The 15,069-nt window shown below is 64.1% G+C and overlaps 7 protein-coding genes across 7 annotated transcripts in view; 6 read left to right on the forward strand and 1 right to left on the reverse strand.

Annotated features, from left to right (window-relative positions):
* The window catches only part of PFL1_02389 (uncharacterized protein), a gene marked incomplete at both ends in the record, with an annotated part of 2,623 nt that extends 2,444 nt beyond the window's left edge, over nucleotides 1-179 (forward strand). Inside the window, one exon of the mRNA XM_007879901.1 lies at nucleotides 22-179. Coding sequence (XP_007878092.1) covers nucleotides 22-179 — 158 coding nt within the window. The remainder of the gene's footprint in view (nucleotides 1-21) is intronic.
* Nucleotides 180-882: 703 nt separating this feature from the next.
* On the forward strand, nucleotides 883-1,582 carry PFL1_02390 (uncharacterized protein; the record flags this gene model as incomplete). The annotated part of the gene is made up of 2 exons (XM_007879902.1): nucleotides 883-1,351; nucleotides 1,521-1,582. The coding sequence occupies 2 exons, from the start codon at nucleotides 883-885 to the stop codon at nucleotides 1,580-1,582; spliced, it is 531 nt and encodes a 176-aa protein (XP_007878093.1).
* An 851-nt stretch (nucleotides 1,583-2,433) lies between these two features.
* PFL1_02391 (uncharacterized protein) lies at nucleotides 2,434-3,127 on the forward strand (the record flags this gene model as incomplete). Its single annotated transcript, XM_007879903.1, has 2 exons — nucleotides 2,434-2,902; nucleotides 3,102-3,127. The coding sequence occupies 2 exons, from the start codon at nucleotides 2,434-2,436 to the stop codon at nucleotides 3,125-3,127; spliced, it is 495 nt and encodes a 164-aa protein (XP_007878094.1).
* A 725-nt stretch (nucleotides 3,128-3,852) lies between these two features.
* On the forward strand, nucleotides 3,853-4,433 carry PFL1_02392 (uncharacterized protein; the record flags this gene model as incomplete). The annotated part of the gene is made up of 2 exons (XM_007879904.1): nucleotides 3,853-4,297; nucleotides 4,384-4,433. 2 exons carry the CDS (start codon nucleotides 3,853-3,855, stop codon nucleotides 4,431-4,433), a joined length of 495 nt encoding a protein of 164 aa, XP_007878095.1.
* Nucleotides 4,434-4,937: 504 nt separating this feature from the next.
* PFL1_02393 (uncharacterized protein) lies at nucleotides 4,938-8,113 on the forward strand (the record flags this gene model as incomplete). Its single annotated transcript, XM_007879905.1, has 2 exons — nucleotides 4,938-5,367; nucleotides 6,129-8,113. The coding sequence occupies 2 exons, from the start codon at nucleotides 4,938-4,940 to the stop codon at nucleotides 8,111-8,113; spliced, it is 2,415 nt and encodes an 804-aa protein (XP_007878096.1).
* A 352-nt stretch (nucleotides 8,114-8,465) lies between these two features.
* On the reverse strand, nucleotides 8,466-12,551 carry PFL1_02394 (uncharacterized protein; the record flags this gene model as incomplete). The annotated part of the gene is made up of 2 exons (XM_007879906.1): nucleotides 8,466-8,504; nucleotides 8,661-12,551. The coding sequence occupies 2 exons, from the start codon at nucleotides 12,549-12,551 to the stop codon at nucleotides 8,466-8,468; spliced, it is 3,930 nt and encodes a 1,309-aa protein (XP_007878097.1).
* A 547-nt stretch (nucleotides 12,552-13,098) lies between these two features.
* Nucleotides 13,099-15,022, forward strand: PFL1_02395 (uncharacterized protein; the record flags this gene model as incomplete). Its single annotated transcript, XM_007879907.1, has 4 exons — nucleotides 13,099-13,817; nucleotides 13,897-14,143; nucleotides 14,217-14,458; nucleotides 14,569-15,022. 4 exons carry the CDS (start codon nucleotides 13,099-13,101, stop codon nucleotides 15,020-15,022), a joined length of 1,662 nt encoding a protein of 553 aa, XP_007878098.1.
* Between the last annotated feature and the right edge of the window lie 47 nt (nucleotides 15,023-15,069).

Here is a 15,069-nt window from a genome sequence, read left to right on the forward strand (position 1 = left end):
CGATGGAGGAGACGTACGAAGACGAGGTCGAGGACGAGGCAGAGGCAGAGGAGGCCGGCGATGTCTCGGTTGCCTACGACCCCGGCAACGCGCTGGCCGAGGAGGAAGAGGCCCGACTGGCCGCCGAGGCAGCGAGCAAGAAGAAGGGCTGGCTCGGAGGCTGGTTCGGCCGCGGCTGAAGGCCAGCCCACTTTCGCGGCCCGGACCGTCATTTCTCCGAGTGCAACCTAAGTCATCGGGCGAGAGTCATACATTTGTAGTTGCGTGGCGCTGGTGCCTGCCTAGTTCTTCTGTTGGAAGGCGGTGCAGTGGGCTGCTTCATCTGTTCGCTCGGTAGCTTGGGGGATGGCCGTTCACCGCTCGTACCGACCTACCTACCTCCTGCGCCGCCCGTAAGCACACCTTGTTCGCGAGCGTGCATCGTCTCAGCGTGAAAACGGCCATGGCTCAATCCGATCGACTACTACTCATCCCTGCGCCGCAGACCCGGCCCCACTTCCGAAGAGGTGGGGGCCAAACACTAGGAGTACGTACTAGTGATGGTGGCTCCTGCATGGCCTTACGGGTGTGTGTGGGTCGAGGCTGTCACGTCGTGCTGCTGGCCAAGGCGATGAAGGCGCCGGAGTCCCGTCTTCTGCTACTCCTGTATCTCTCAGTCACGGCGTGCTGTTCTCGGCGGGACGGAACCCTAAGGGCAGCGGGGTCGTCGCACGTCGTTGGGCCTCGCCCTCAGAGGCGAAAGGTACTTAAGCTGCCCGGAATTCGCCTCTGCTTCTCTCTTCCCTCATCTCCTCTCCATCCCTCTATTCCACCCTCTTCTCTACCGATCCCGCCCTTTCCTGCCCTGCCCTGCCCTGCCCTGCTATTCCTCGCCACCTCACCATGAAGCTCTCCACCACCTTCGCTCTCCTCGCCGCGCTGACCTCTGGCATCGCCATCGGCGCCGCCGCCACCCCGATCCAGGACGCCAGCTACGGATCGAACAAGGTCGACAGATCGTACGCCCACTGCACCATCTCGGGCGTCGGCGAGATGGCGGTCAGGAATTACAAGCAGAACGACGGCAGCGAGGACTACTCCATCTGCCTGCCCCAGGGAACGTGGCGCTTCGCCTACAAAGGCAGCAAGAAGGACGTCGCCGTCATGTACCAGTACAAGGAGCACCAGGGCTTCGGCTTCGGTAACGCCGACTTCTGCAACAAGCCCGAGGCCTGCATGGAGGTCCGCATCGACGACGACGAGAACAGGTGCTACGGATTCACCGTCAGGCCTGGCTCGCACGTCAAGAGCGACTTTAGCAGGCTCGTCACGTACATCAACAACGCCGCCATGATCGGTGTTGAGCTGGGCGGTGAGTCGATCCGATCTGCGAGGCGTCGCTGGTCTGACGAGGGTTCGACGAGGGTCGTCCCCAGTCGGTCCAGCCAGCTGCTCACCCAGATTCCTCGCTGACCCTCGGCATCCGTCGTCCTCTGCTGGCGTCCCATCTCGTGTTCGTTCACACCCTCGTGCCATCACAGTCACCCTCCAGGGCAAGGAGTTCTTCTACCCCGTCTGCCACCTCGAAGTCGTCAGGCCCTAAGACCGGCCCGCTCTACCTCGTCGGCCCGCCCTCTCCCGGCGTGTCAAGAACGGCGTCACTCCGTGTCGCGCTCTCTTTCCCCTCCCCCTCGATCAGAGAACCCTTCTAGCAATGGGCAGTGCCTTGCGCCTTCTGGTGCTCGCATCTTCTTACAGCATAGACCACCCCCTCCCTGTGTACGATCCGGTACGGTCATTCTTGCTCGTTATGAGATCCATCTCCCCGCAGGGCTTTATTTCGCCAGGCCTGACCTTCTTCGACGCCACTGAAGCCAAAAAGAGACGCGAGAAACCGAACTGAACAGGCGCACACGGTCGAACGGCAGACCGCTGCCTCAGCCGCGGCGAAGCGCATGTCTCTCCAGACGGTACGGACACGAACATACGTGGTACTGGGACTGAGTTCGCCGTGCTCGGCCAGGAACAAGTGAGTCGATGTTCCCGTGACGATGTTGGCGCCGCGTCGGCATGTGGGATCATACCCGCTTGGCCGGGTCTCGCCCACGCATCTCCTGCTTGTGCCGTCTCCCCATGCAGCTTGTAGAGTAACGGTGTAACGGTGAATCGGGGAACAACGGGACCGGTTGAGAGACGTGCGCCGGCGCAACAGGCACGACAATGGGTTGCAATACGATGTTGCCAAGGCCGCCCACCGGCTGAAGGCACCTCAGGGGCTGTCAGTTGCCTTTCTCTTGCCCGCCACTCGGGAAGGGGAAATCATGAGTGGGTTGCATCGACAGCGGAGCACGCTCGCGCTCGTACAAATAAGAGCTTGATTTCTCTATAGCGTACCATCCGCATCAGCATCCTATCCCCCTTCCCGTCACCCCTCACCTCGATCCCCTCACCACGATGAAGCTCCGCGTTGCCTGCATTCTGCTGGGCGCGACCATCGTGGGTCTCTCGTCCGCCACGGCCCCCGATCCAGCGTACGACGTACCGGCCGAAGGTCAAACGGCAAGCTGCACCATGCAAGACGGCCACAAGCTCTCGATGCTCAGATTTACCAGCAAGAACAGGAACTTCCCCACGTACCTCGTCTGCCTCGACACCCCGCAGCACTGGCGTGTCACCATGCCCGACAGGAGGACCGAGTACGTCTGGAAGTTTGACTGGGGAAAGCCCGAGCACTTCCACTGGGCTCTGTATCCCAACGAGTGCAAGACGGGCTGCGCAGGCCCCGTGAGGGGTACCAGGACAGACAGGGGCAGCTGCTACGTCTTGCAAATTAACCAGGTCGGAAACGAAGCCCTCAGGTTCAGGACCCTCGTCCAGGCCTTCAAAGACGGCGCCGACTCGACTCTCCATTTCCAGGTCGGCAGTGAGTCTGTGGTGCGGGGCCCCAAGCTGTCTAGTCGCGACCTTCCAAGACGCTGACGCCTCGGCGACCTCGTTTGAGCGTGCACTTTGCTCGGTCTTCCTCCCTGCCGTTCGCGACGGGAAACGCAGTCGGAGTCAGGGGCAGAGAGTCTTTCACGCCGCTCTGCTCGCCCGTGCTGTCGCCTTGATCGTGTGCACAGTGCGCGAGTGCAGTCACCGCTGCTGACGAGCCCCCGTTTTTCAGACGCTGGTCGTACTCGGAGCGTGGAAAGCCTCATGTCTATGCGGGTCTCGACGCCGTCGCCCCCTTCGTATGACCGAGCTAGCTATCACCTGACGTGTCCGTGCGAACCTCGTTCTACAAGGCTGGCTTCGGTCCGAGACCGTCCTTCTGATCGTGCTTTCCTCGGTGCGAGACTGGCCATCTGATGAGCTAGACATACCGCTGCAATAGCCGGTGGGCGGACAAAGGCAAGCGACCAGGTGATGGGCTTCCAAAGATCGGGCCGGCGTCAGCTGCTTGACCTTGGGACGAAGCGGCCTTCACTACAGCAATCGCTGCAAGGAAGGCTCAGATGGCAACAGGCTCTGGCTCCGAGCGCATCGACACGGCCAAAGCGGACGTCGCTGACGACGGCGGTCGCCCGACGTGGTTGCCGTGACGGGCCGGACGACTCGGAATGCTTTCCCGGCGGTCAGCAACGAGGTGGGTCAGGCCAGGCGAGACGATGTGGGAGCGGATCCAAATTAGCGGATGGTTTGTCGGCAAGTGGAGTGGTATGGGTGGGTTCGCAGAGTCGGGAGTGAGTCCGGTCGACGAGGCCCTCCGGGGTCTGACCAAAAAGTACAAATTAGACAGCCCCTGCCGCTTCCCTCTCCGTTCGTCTCTCTGTCAAGTCCTCCTGATAGCCAGACAAATCGACTCCATCCTGACTCCTGCTGACATCGACGATGAAGCTCTCCATCCTCGCCCTCCTTCCCATCGCGCTCGCCAGCGTCGTCTACAGCAAGCCCGCTCCCGTGACTTTGGGCCAAGTGTTCCACCCGCCCAAGGACACTGCCAGCGCTTCTTGGAAGATCAATGACCAGGTGGGCACCATGACGGTCAAGCTGGCCCTCGGGTACATCCAGATCTGTCTGGGCGTCTCCTCGTGGTCCTTTGTCGATGAAAACCAACAAACCGAATTAAGGCTGGACCGCTACAACACTCCGCCGCCCTCCCATTATGCCCTGTCTTCGGTGGATGTCTGCAAAGACTGCATGGGAAAGATCACGGACGGCGCCATCTCCAAGAGCGTCTGCTACAGCACCCTGGAGGGCGATGCGGACAAGAGAATGTTTCAGACGGTCCTGGATGCACTCTCCCTCGCCAGCGACATTGGCGCCTTTGTCAAAGGTGAGTGTGGCGGCCGTACGCCCTCATCTGCTTGAGATCCAAGCTCCTCTGACGCAGCACGAAGCCGGATCCCTCCGAAACCTCAGCTTACGTTGATGGGCAGTTCAGATTCTACCCGATTGGCTCTTTCCACTAGCAGTATTGACGCAGACAGTCGGCCCGTCCGTAGTCTCGAGTCGATTCCAGCCATAGAGTACTCTGGGCTCCATTTTTGTTCGGCGGAGGGATCGGGGGAACCCGATCCTGTAATGACGAAGCGACTTCATCCGCGAGCCTTTGTCTCTGAGCCTTGTCCGAGTGCGGTGTGACCAATGCAGTCTCTCAGGATGACAATTCAGGCCGAGGGTCCTGCTCTCCGTCAATGTGGGGCCGTTGCTACGCGTCAGCATCACTACATACTACTCCTCATCTCGGGCTACCCACCTACCACCCCGAGGCCGGCTGCAGCCTTGCTAACGGCCGGTGGGGGCGAAACCTTGGGCGGATGAGGCCGGATCGAACGGGCCGGTGGGGTGAGGGCGTGGCCTGGTCGAAGCTCCTTGAGCCTTGTGTCGGGCTGCAAAAGTGTATAAAGACCATCCCCGTCGCAGCCGCTTTTGCGTTTTCCCTCAACCAATCCCATCAATCACTTTTGCCCACGATGAAGATCCCCTACCTTGCTCTCCTCCCCATCGTGCTAGCTTGCGTCGGCCTCGTCGAGTCGGGGCAGGTTACCCTTGGAAATAAACCCAAGAACAGTGCCAGGGCAAGAAGCGACAATCTAGGTTTCGGGGCCGTGACAGTGATCCTGCAAAACGGCTGGATCTCGATCTGCGCGCCCGTCTCCGACTGGTCCCTCTACAACCATTACGTCCCGGTGCAGCTGGTGCGCAACGGAGGTCATTCGCAGTACAGCCTTGTGCCCCAGAGCCGCTGCGGCACGGGCAAGGGCCAACTGGTCAACTGCTCGAACACGTTCATGAACGATCAGGGCAAGTGCTACAGCCTGTACGATCTCGACTGCAACCAGGTCGACTTTGACGCGGTGCTTTCCCTTCTCAGCCAGGTCAAAGGTGACGGGGCCGTATACGGTGAGTGCAAAGTTGCCGGTGGTGGGCGCATGTGACTTGAACTGCACTGATGCAGGCCTTGTGCGTTTCATGGAATGCCCTCGAATGGCCGCAGTCGCGACTCCGGTGGCGGGCAGTCATAGTCTGGAACTCCAAACCATCGGAGCCTTCACCCGAGCCTGAGCTGTCACGAGAGTCACACCTCGCACCGCCCTTTCTGCGACAGCGCAAGAGGTAGACTTGAAGCCATCAGCAGGACTGGCATAGAGACCTGAACAGCATCTTTGGGCACCACGGGGCTGGCATGTTGTAGTGCAGAGGGACGCCTTGGGCCCGACTCGGGGCGCGAATGTACCGGCGCGCCATTGGACTTGTGCCTGATAGTACAGTAGTGTGGTGCGGAACTAGTCCGAGTCGGTGTCATCGAGGCGGAGGCTCGGAGCTTGAGGCGAGCGAGACGTGATTATGTACATATGGGCTCGCGGATGGCTAGACGAAAGGTGCGACCGGGCGGCGCCTGGGGATCAGCAGAGGCTGTCGGCGGTGTTGGCGCAGCGGGCGGCGTGGCGCGCTCGGGGGCTGCGCGCCAGCTCAGCCTCCACTCGGAAAAAAAGTGCGGGGCAAACGGGGCCACGCAACCGTGGACCCTGACGGCCCCCACATTCGTTCTTGCTTGCTTGCCTCTCGACCACCACCACCACCACCACTACCATCGCCGCCGTCACGGTTGGGTCGAGGCGCAGCGTGCCATCCATCGCTCCCCTCTCTGGTACTACACTCAGGCCTGCACCTCCACCCGCACCCCTCATCTTCCAGCCCCCGATCCTCCGACGCCTCTGCACCACCACCCGCCAACGACATCATGTGCGGCCGATTCGCAAACGCACAGCCCCTGCCCGAGTACGCCCGCTCGGTGCGCGAGCAGCTGCCTCCCTCGCATCCACCCGAGCCTACCCCGGACATTGACGACTACCGGCCATCCTACAACGTCGCACCCCAGACACGCGCTCCCGTCATCCGGCGCCAGCTCGCCTCGGAGCGCACCACCGCCGACAGCGCCGACAAGGCCGAGCGCCTGCTCCTTCAGCCCATGAAGTGGGGCCTCATCCGCTCCCACAACCGCCACCCGCCCCCATCATCCTTCGGCGCCATCAAGACGATCAACGCACGCGACGACACCATCCTCTCGTCGTCACAGGGCGCGAGCATGTGGCATCCGCTCCTGCCCGCACAGCGCTGCGTCGTCTTCTGCCAGGGCTTCTACGAGTGGCAGAAGAAACCCCTCGCCGGCCGAGACACAGCGGCCGCGGCTGGGCACGAGGAAAAGGTCGAGAGGATCCCGCACTTTGTCGGCATGGCCGACCCGGGCCACGGGCGCACCGGCAAGGACGGCGTCGAGCGCAAACTCATGCCCCTTGCCGGGCTGTGGGACAAGGTCGTCTTCCAGGGCCACGAGGATCGCCCACCGCTCTATACCTTCACCATCATCACGACCAGCGTCAATGACCAGCTCGACTTCCTCCACGACCGCATGCCCGTCATCCTGCCCGACGCCCACAGCATCGCCACCTGGCTCGGCCTCGGACAGGGCGACAAGGAGGATACCTGGACGCCCGAAGTGGCCCGGCTTCTCCGACCGCTCAAGAAGCCCCTCGAGTGCTACAAGGTGCCCCGCGAGGTCGGCAGGGTGGGCAACGACGACCCCGGATTCATCCTGCCCATCGAGTCGAGACGCGACGGGCTCAAGGCGTTCTTCAGCAAGCAGCAGCAGGCCAAGCAGGGGCCAGCAAAGAGCGGACACGACGACCGTGCTCCTGACGACGCCGTCAAGAAGGAAGAGAAGGACGACAGAGATGAAGCATCTACGTCGTCTTTCGAGCGCGCCGCTGTAGAGGTGACGCAGGAGGTCGAGGAGGACGCGCAGATGGCGGATGCAGCGGCGCAGGCCGAGCAGGAGATTCGGGATCGCGAGTTGGCCGAGGAGCTGCAGCGGCAGTGGCAAGAGGACGACGCCAAGGGCGCCGCGTCGACCTCGTCGCAGCCATCCGCAATCGACCGCGGCATCGGAGGGGGCGATGCGACGAGGGAAGACGAGATCGAAGCTAAAGAGGTCGGAGATGGCTTCGCAGTGCCGCGGCCCGAGACGACTGGGAAACGTCGACGTCGATCCTCTTCCGACTCGGTCGGGGCCGAGGCATCCTCACCGTCGCCGACACCACTACCACCGCCGGAAGCATCAGCAGCGGCAGCAGCAGCAGCGACGACACCCGATCAAGACGCCTGCGACCACGATGCGACGATCAAGAAAGAAGAAGGGAGCTGCGAGGGCGAAGGCGGGGGATCGAGCCGATTCTCACCGGACCCCTTCGACCCACCCGCCTCTCCACCGCGTCCATTGGGGGGCTACAGCCGCGAGGGCACCACCTCGGCCAGCGCGACCCCGCGCAAACGCACCAAGTTCACCACGCGCATCCTTTCGCCGCCCCGCAAACCCAACGAACCGGGCCCCCTAGACCAACTCATCGAGCGGCAACGGCGGAATTCTGCCGCTGCCCCCCATCCCCCTCGCCCTCCGCTTCCTCCGTCCTCGTCCTCGTCTTCGTCGTCGACGACGACGACGACGACGTCGGTGCAGCGCAGTCCGACGAGGAGGCGTAATCCGCCAAAGTCGCCGAAACAGGGTCAGAGCCCAGATCAGCGTGGCACGGGCAAAGCGGCCGGGGCCGGGTCAAAGGATATCCGAGCCTTTTTCGCACCCAAGTCGTAAACCGCGCATCGCTGACGGACGTGATGGAATGGGAGGCGAGGCGAGGCGAGGCGAGGCGAGGCGAAGGAAGGTCGTCGAGCTTGCTCGCTGCCAATGCTGTTGCTGCTGATGTCGGCCACTGCGGATCGTCGTACTAGTACATATGTGCGGCCGTCGCCCTGCGGCGCCGGTGCGTGCGCGCGGTCGCCGTGTGGCGTTGACGGCTGGTATCGATGCGTGGGTGGGATGCCGCTGTCGCTGCCGTGTTTGTGGCGCCCGAGTCGGGTCGCCATCCTGTGCTTGTGCTTGTGTTTGTGCTGCGTTTCGTTGGGCGTTTGTGGGCCCCGCCTCGAGCGCTGGCGGCGCGCCCGCCTCAGCTGCTGCGGATGCGCTCCTTTTCGATGATGGATTTCTGTCGTCACAGAGCGGCGCGAAAGGTCGTGCAGGAGGGTGACGAGGGGATGCAGAGGAGCCAGGGTCAGAGGACGGATTCAGCAACAGTCGCAACCACGATGGCTGGACCGCCCGCCCGCCCGCTCGCCCGCCCGCCCGGCATCCGGGGACTCACCTGGTTAATGTCGCGGCTGACGCGCCAGTAGTACTCGAGGACGTCGCTCTGGCCAAGGAGGGTGAGAAAGTCCTCGTCGTGGGTGATGACGACGAGCTGCAGCTGTCCGTGGCCCTGTCGCTCCTTGATGAGATCGGCCAGACTGCGCGCGAGCGCCTCGATATTCTCGCGGTCCAGGTTGGTGGTGGGCTCGTCGAGAGCAAGGATGCCGCAGTTGCTGCCAAACGAGTCGGCCAGCGCCAGCCGGATAATGATCGACGCCAGCACCTTTTGCCCGGCGCTGCACCGCCCGCGCATGTCCATCTCGACCGTGTCCTTGACCATGCACACGCGGTAGTTGTACGACCGGTTGCCCCGCACCCCCTCGTTGTCGGCCTTGATCAGAATCGTATCAATGTCGGTACCCTGGTACGTCTTCTGCCACAGGTACCGCAGGATCTCGTTGATCTCCTCCATCTTGATCGAGTGGTACCGCATAATGGCGCTCTCGAGCGCCTTTGCGTACTTTTCCAGATCGCTGTTGGCCAGGTCCGACGTCTTGACCTCGATGAGCTTCTGCTTGTACTTTGCGTGCACGCCGCGGTAGTCGTCGCGCAGCTCGACCTCGCGCCCCTGGATCTGGGCCCGCAGCGACGCAATCTCGCCCGACAGGTGCGACGCCTCGCCGTTCATCCGGTTCTCCTCCTCCTTGGCCTCGTTGTACTTGTCGGCAAAGTGCTTGCGGCTGCGCTGCGCCTGCTCGAGGTCGAGCGAGTCAATCTCGGCCTCGATGGCGACAATGTCCTTCTGCAGCTGGCGATAGCGCAGGTTGTCGAGGATGTTGCGCTCCGTCGCCTTGGACTGGTTCATCTCCTTTTCCAGCTCGGCCACCTGCGCCTCGATCTCCTTGATCTCGCGCTGGATCCCCTGCATCTGGAGCGCCAGGTCGGCGATGGTCTCCTCGCAGTCCTTGAGCCTCTGCGGGCCTCGCTGCGCCGTGTACGCCTGCACCGCCGTGTCGAGCTCCGTCAGCTGGTGGTGGGCGCTCTGCAGCCGCTCAATCTGCGCCTTGGCCCTGCCCTCGGCGGCCGAGCTCTCGGCCTTGAACTGCTCGAGCTCGTCCTTGGCCCGGCGGATCGGCGCACCCGCCGCCTCGACCTCGTCGTCGAGCTTGCGGATTCCCCTCTGCCGCTCCTCGAGCTCTGCCGCAAGCTCCTCGTGCCGCTTGTCGAGCGCCTCCTTCTTGCTGCACGCCTGGCGCTTGTTGACGACGTGCATCTCGGCGCGGTGGAGGTCGCGCTCCAGCGAGGCGATGACGCCGCGCTTCGTCTCGCGGTCCTGCTGCAGCGCGTTGAGCTCGCGTTTGAGCGTCTTGATGCTCGCCGCCAGGTTGTCAATCTCCCCCTGCAGCTGCTCGCTCGTCTGGATCGAGCCCGTGCTGGCCAGGTCGGTCTGGAGCATCTCGACCTCGCGCTCAAAGGCTTCGGCCTCGGACAGCAGCCGGGTGATGTCGGCACCGACACGCTTGAGCGCCTGCAGATCGCGCAGCTCGGCCTTGACGGCGTCGACGGCGGCTGTCGATCTCTCGGCGGCGGCGCTGGCGGCCTTGATGCCCTCCTCGGCCTCGGCCACTTTCTTCTCGAGCGCGACCATGTCGCCCTTCTGGATCGCCTGCATCTGCGTCTCCTTGGTCAGCGCCACCTGGCACTCGGCGCTGCGCTGCGTCCACTCGCGGATGTGCTCCTCGAGCGCCGCCTTCTTCTTCTGGGTGTCGCTCGTAGCCAGCGTCGAGGTGACGTGCTTTTCGATGGCGGCAAACTCGGCGCTCGACACGGATCGGTTGCAGGCGAGGCAGTGGCCCTTGGTCTTGGCCTCGCGGACGACGCGCTTGAGGAAGGCGTCGAGCGAGTCCACCGAGGACAAGTCGTCCTTGGCCGCGTCGATCTCCTCTGCCGCCACCTTGACCGCCTCGGCGGCCGAGTCAAAGTCCGGCTCGAGGATCGCCTTGATCTCGCGGTCCAGAGCGGCCACCGTGTCGCGCTTCTCCTTGAGCTGGTTGCGCGAGAAGGTCAGCGTCGACTCGAGCTGCTGCAGCGCCTTGTTCTTCTCCTGGTCGACGGCCTCGGCCTCGGCCAGCTCGCGCTCCTTGGCCGCCACCGCCTTGGTGGCGTCGCGCTCGAACGTCTCGCCCTTGGCCGTGCCGCCGACGCGCTTGGCGAAGCTGGCTGCGTTGCGATCGACGAGCGACTGCGCCGTGGTGCGCCGGTTGGCAATTTCCTGCGTCTTCATGCCGAGCGTGGCGCGCACCTCGGCGTGGCGGTTGAGGATGTTCATCTCTGACGTCCTCTCCTCGCGCAGGTCGTCCTTCTCGCGGATCTCCTGGTTCTTTTTGCGGATCTTGTCGTCGAAGCGCGCCTCCTCAAACTCCTTCTGGCTGGCCGCGGCGCGCGCCGAGAGGTCGTCGCGCTCGCGCTCGGCCGCCGCCACGTCGATCTCGGTGACGTCGACGGCCTCGAGCTCGTCCTGGCAGCGCTTGAGCCTGTCCTTGGTCCGCTTGATGCTCTCGGCGAGCTGATCGCGCGCGTTCTGCTTGGCCCGCATCTCGGTGCGCAGGTTCTGCCAGGCGGTGCTGAGCTCGTCGTCGCGCCTGGAGTTGTCGGCCCTGACCTTGGCGTACTCGGCCTCGAGCTGGCGCGTCTCCTGCTGCAGCCGCTCGTGGAACTCGCGGATCTGGGCGTCGTTGAGGCCGTCGGCGGCGAACCCCTTGATGCCGAGCTCGCCGCTCATCTTCTTGATCGACGCCTCTCGCCTGCGGATGGCCTGCTCGTGGGCGCGGCGCTCGGCCTCGAGGCCGCCCTTTTCCGAGAGCTTGCGGCCGTGCTGGTCGTCGAGCGTCTCGAGCTCGTCGCGCTTCTCTGCGATGCGCCTGCGGAAGCCGTCTGCGCGGGAGCGCTTGGTGTCGAGGTGGTTGCGGAAGCTGTCCTTGCGCTTCTGGAGCTCGGCGTCCGAGTCGTCGATGAGCGTCATGGTGGCCTCGAGGGCGGCCATGTTTTCCTTGTGGAGGCGCTCGCGCTCCTCGAGGGTCTCTGCGCGGCTGACAATCTCGCGGAACTTTGTGGCCTCGTCGTAGAACTTGGAGTTCTGGACCGTCTTGATGCGGATCTCGTCGTTGAGGTCGTCGAGGCGCGCCTCCTTGTCTGCCAGCTGCGACTGGAGGGCGTGGAGCTTGGTCTTGATGGCGTCTGCGCGGTCCTTGTCCGTCTTGAGGCCCTCGAGGGCGGCGTTGTCGACCTTGAGCTGGACGGTGCGCTCCTTGCGGAGCGACTTGATGTTGTCGAGCGCCTTTGTGTAGCGGGTGGCCTCGAAGATGTCGTCAAACTTTTTCTTGAGGCTTGCCGGTTCCGCGAGGGGCCAGTTGCTGTCCTCCTGGTGGCAGAAGATGACGTTTTCGAGGATGCTCCTTGATACGCCGAGGAGGCGGGGGATCTCTTCGTCGAGCTCGGAGCACTTTGTGGAGATGACGCCGCGCTTTCCGCTCTTTGCGTCGTCGTCTGCGATCTGGAGGAGGCCCTCGAGGGTCTTCATGGTGAGGCCGCCCGTCTTTTTCTTGGAGACCTGGAGGTTGCGGACGCAGTTCATGCGGACGCGGTTGGCGTTGTAGAAGCGGAGGCGTACCTGTGCTTTTACCTCGTTTGTGACGGCCATCTGCGGGTCGTGTACGAATGCGCCGCCCTTTGTGTTTGGGGGCAGGTCGCCGGTGGTGGCGTACTTGAGGCACTCGATGATGGTCGTCTTTCCGGAGCCATTGTAGCCGACGATGACGGTGAGGGGCTGGAAGAACTGGATGATGTTGATGGACTTGTCGTCAAAGGAGCGCACGCCGCGGATGGCGAGCTTGTCGAGCGATGCCATGGCGGGGTGGGGTCGGGGTCGCAGGCCGCGGTGGGCCCGGGCAGACGGGAGAGGGCGAGCAGCTGATAGGGTTCAGGGCTGACAGAGTGGTTGGAGGCAAAGGGGGGAGGTGAAGGGTGGGGAGTGTGCAGGTTGACAGGGGCCGGAGCAAGGGCCTGTGCTGTTGAGCAGGAGGGAGAGCAGGAGGGAGGGTGATGATGGTCTGACTGGGTGGTGGGTGTGGGTGGCGAGAAGAAGTCGAGGGCCAGAGGGGTCTGGACTGAGCAGCGCCAGCCAGGCTGCCGGGCGCTGCTTGAGGTGTTGGTCTCCACTTTGGATTTTCTGCCAAGAGCGCGGGGCCCGCCCCATCGGCCTCGACTGGCAAACGCCAGCCAGAGAGGGACCCGACCACGCCCAGCTGAGGCCAGCCAAGCCCAGTCCAGGGCCAGGCACAGCCCGCGCTGCCACCTCGACCACCACCACCACCACCGCCATCTCTCCTCCTCTGCCACCCGTCCACCCGCGCGGCTGCGGGCCATTACCGCAACCCACACCCGCACGCACCGCCATGGCCTGCGATCCAAATAGCCCGCGCGCATCGCCCCTCTTCCGACGCCTCTGCGACCACCTCCGCTGGCTCCCCCTCGTCTTTGTCCTCTCCCTCCTCGTATACGCCTACATCACACTCACCCTCTCGCTCGCAATCGGTTACACGATCCTACGCACACACAGCCTCGTAAAGGCCCTATTCCAGCTCCTCATATCCACCCTCCTTGCAGGCGGTGCAGCTTGGAGCTTCCTCGTCGCCGTCTTCCGTCACCCGGGATCGCCATCAAGCAACCACGTCGCCGCTTCCTCATCGGCCCAGGAACTAGCACACGCCGGCACTCGTCCGACTCACTCGGCTAGCCAGCAGCATGGCCGAGATACCCGCGGCGACGACCACGACGACGACAACGGCGACGACCACGACGAACACTCTGGCCTGCTAGCCGCAGACGACCACGACCACGACGACGCCGCGGCCTCGGCTCCCCTCCTCTCGGCGCCCCTGCCCGGACAGCCCCAGCTGCCCGCTCGCTCCGGCCGCCAACAGCTCTCCGACCACCTCCGCCTCGCCTCATCCCATCACGATCTCCTCCCTTCTTCCTCCTCCTCCGCCGCCTCCAATACCGACACCACCAACATCCGCGCCGCCTCCGACATCTGGGTCAAGTCGTCGGGCGAGTCGCGCTGGTGCGCAAAGTGCAACGCACCCAAGCCCGACCGCTGCCACCACTGCTCATCGTGCCGCCGCTGCGTCTTGCGCATGGACCACCACTGCCCCTGGCTCGCCAACCGCTGCATCGGCCTGCGCAACCACAAGCCCTTTTTTCCTCTTCCTCTGCTACACCGCCCTCCTCTGCATCTACGCCACGCAGGAGTCGGCCCGCGCCCTCGTCGCCTACGTCGGAAACGAGGTCGACGGCTACGAGAGCAGCCCCATCACCTGGGCCGTCCTCCTCTTCATGGGCTTCATCTTTGGCTGCACCCTCGCCCCCTTTGCCGGCTACCACGCCTACCTCATCCTTAAGAACCGCACCACCCTCGAGGCCATGGAGGGCAGCGGCAGGGTCAGGCTCAGAGCCAGGCACGACCCGAGGCGCGAAAAGGTCCACGACCGCCTCAGGCGCATCGCCGACGCAGCGAGCGGCGGCGGCGGGCGGCGCAGCCAAGAGGGCCACGCCGCCCCCCACCGAGGCCGACCGCGGATCGACGTCGACGTCAGCGGATCCCGTCTGGAGGAGCGACGAGCACCTGACGCGCGAAGAGCGGCGCGCGCTCAAAAAGGCCAATCGGCTCAACGTCTACGACGTCGGGCTGCGGCGCAACTGGCGGCAGGTCATGGGCAACGACCCCTGGCTCTGGCCCGTGCCCATCGGAGAGCCGTGAGTGTCTCCTCGCCACCCTTCTTGCAACCAGCTCCGAGGCAGACGGGAGCTGAGCTGACGTTGCCCTCCTCCTCCTCTTGATTCTCCACGGCCGACCGGCCGCTCAGGGTGCCGGACGGGTACACGTACCTGGTCAATCTCGATACGCTGACCGAGCTGGAGCGGCTGACGGCGTCGATACGCAGCAAGGACGCGCGCCCACCACCGCCGCACGCCCCTCCCTCCTCCTCGTCCGCACACCACCATCGTGGAGATGGCAACAGAGCGGGGGGGGAGCCCGATGAGGGACCGGGGTACGACTGGCGCAGGCCCGGTCAACGCACGCGGGGTGCGCACGGCGAAATGGAGTGGGGCGACGCACCGCGCAAGTCGCCCTGGGGCGTCCTGTACGGCGTCGACGATAGCGATGACGACGACCAAGGGCCGATTGGGTCTGGTGCGAATGCCGGGCGGGGGCAGAGGCAGCATGTACTCTCCAACGAGTCCGAGGGTGATTCCGCAGACGATGACGATGACGGGGAGGGGGAGGGGGCAGGTGGAAGGAGATGGCGACGTAACTAGATGCCGATGTGCACGAGGCTGGGCTACCCAATTCCGGGAATCGCATC

The sequence above is a fragment of the Pseudozyma flocculosa genome (assembly GCF_000417875.1).
Source record: "Pseudozyma flocculosa PF-1 unplaced genomic scaffold scaffold00006, whole genome shotgun sequence".
Taxonomy (NCBI): domain Eukaryota; kingdom Fungi; phylum Basidiomycota; class Ustilaginomycetes; order Ustilaginales; family Ustilaginaceae; genus Pseudozyma; species Pseudozyma flocculosa.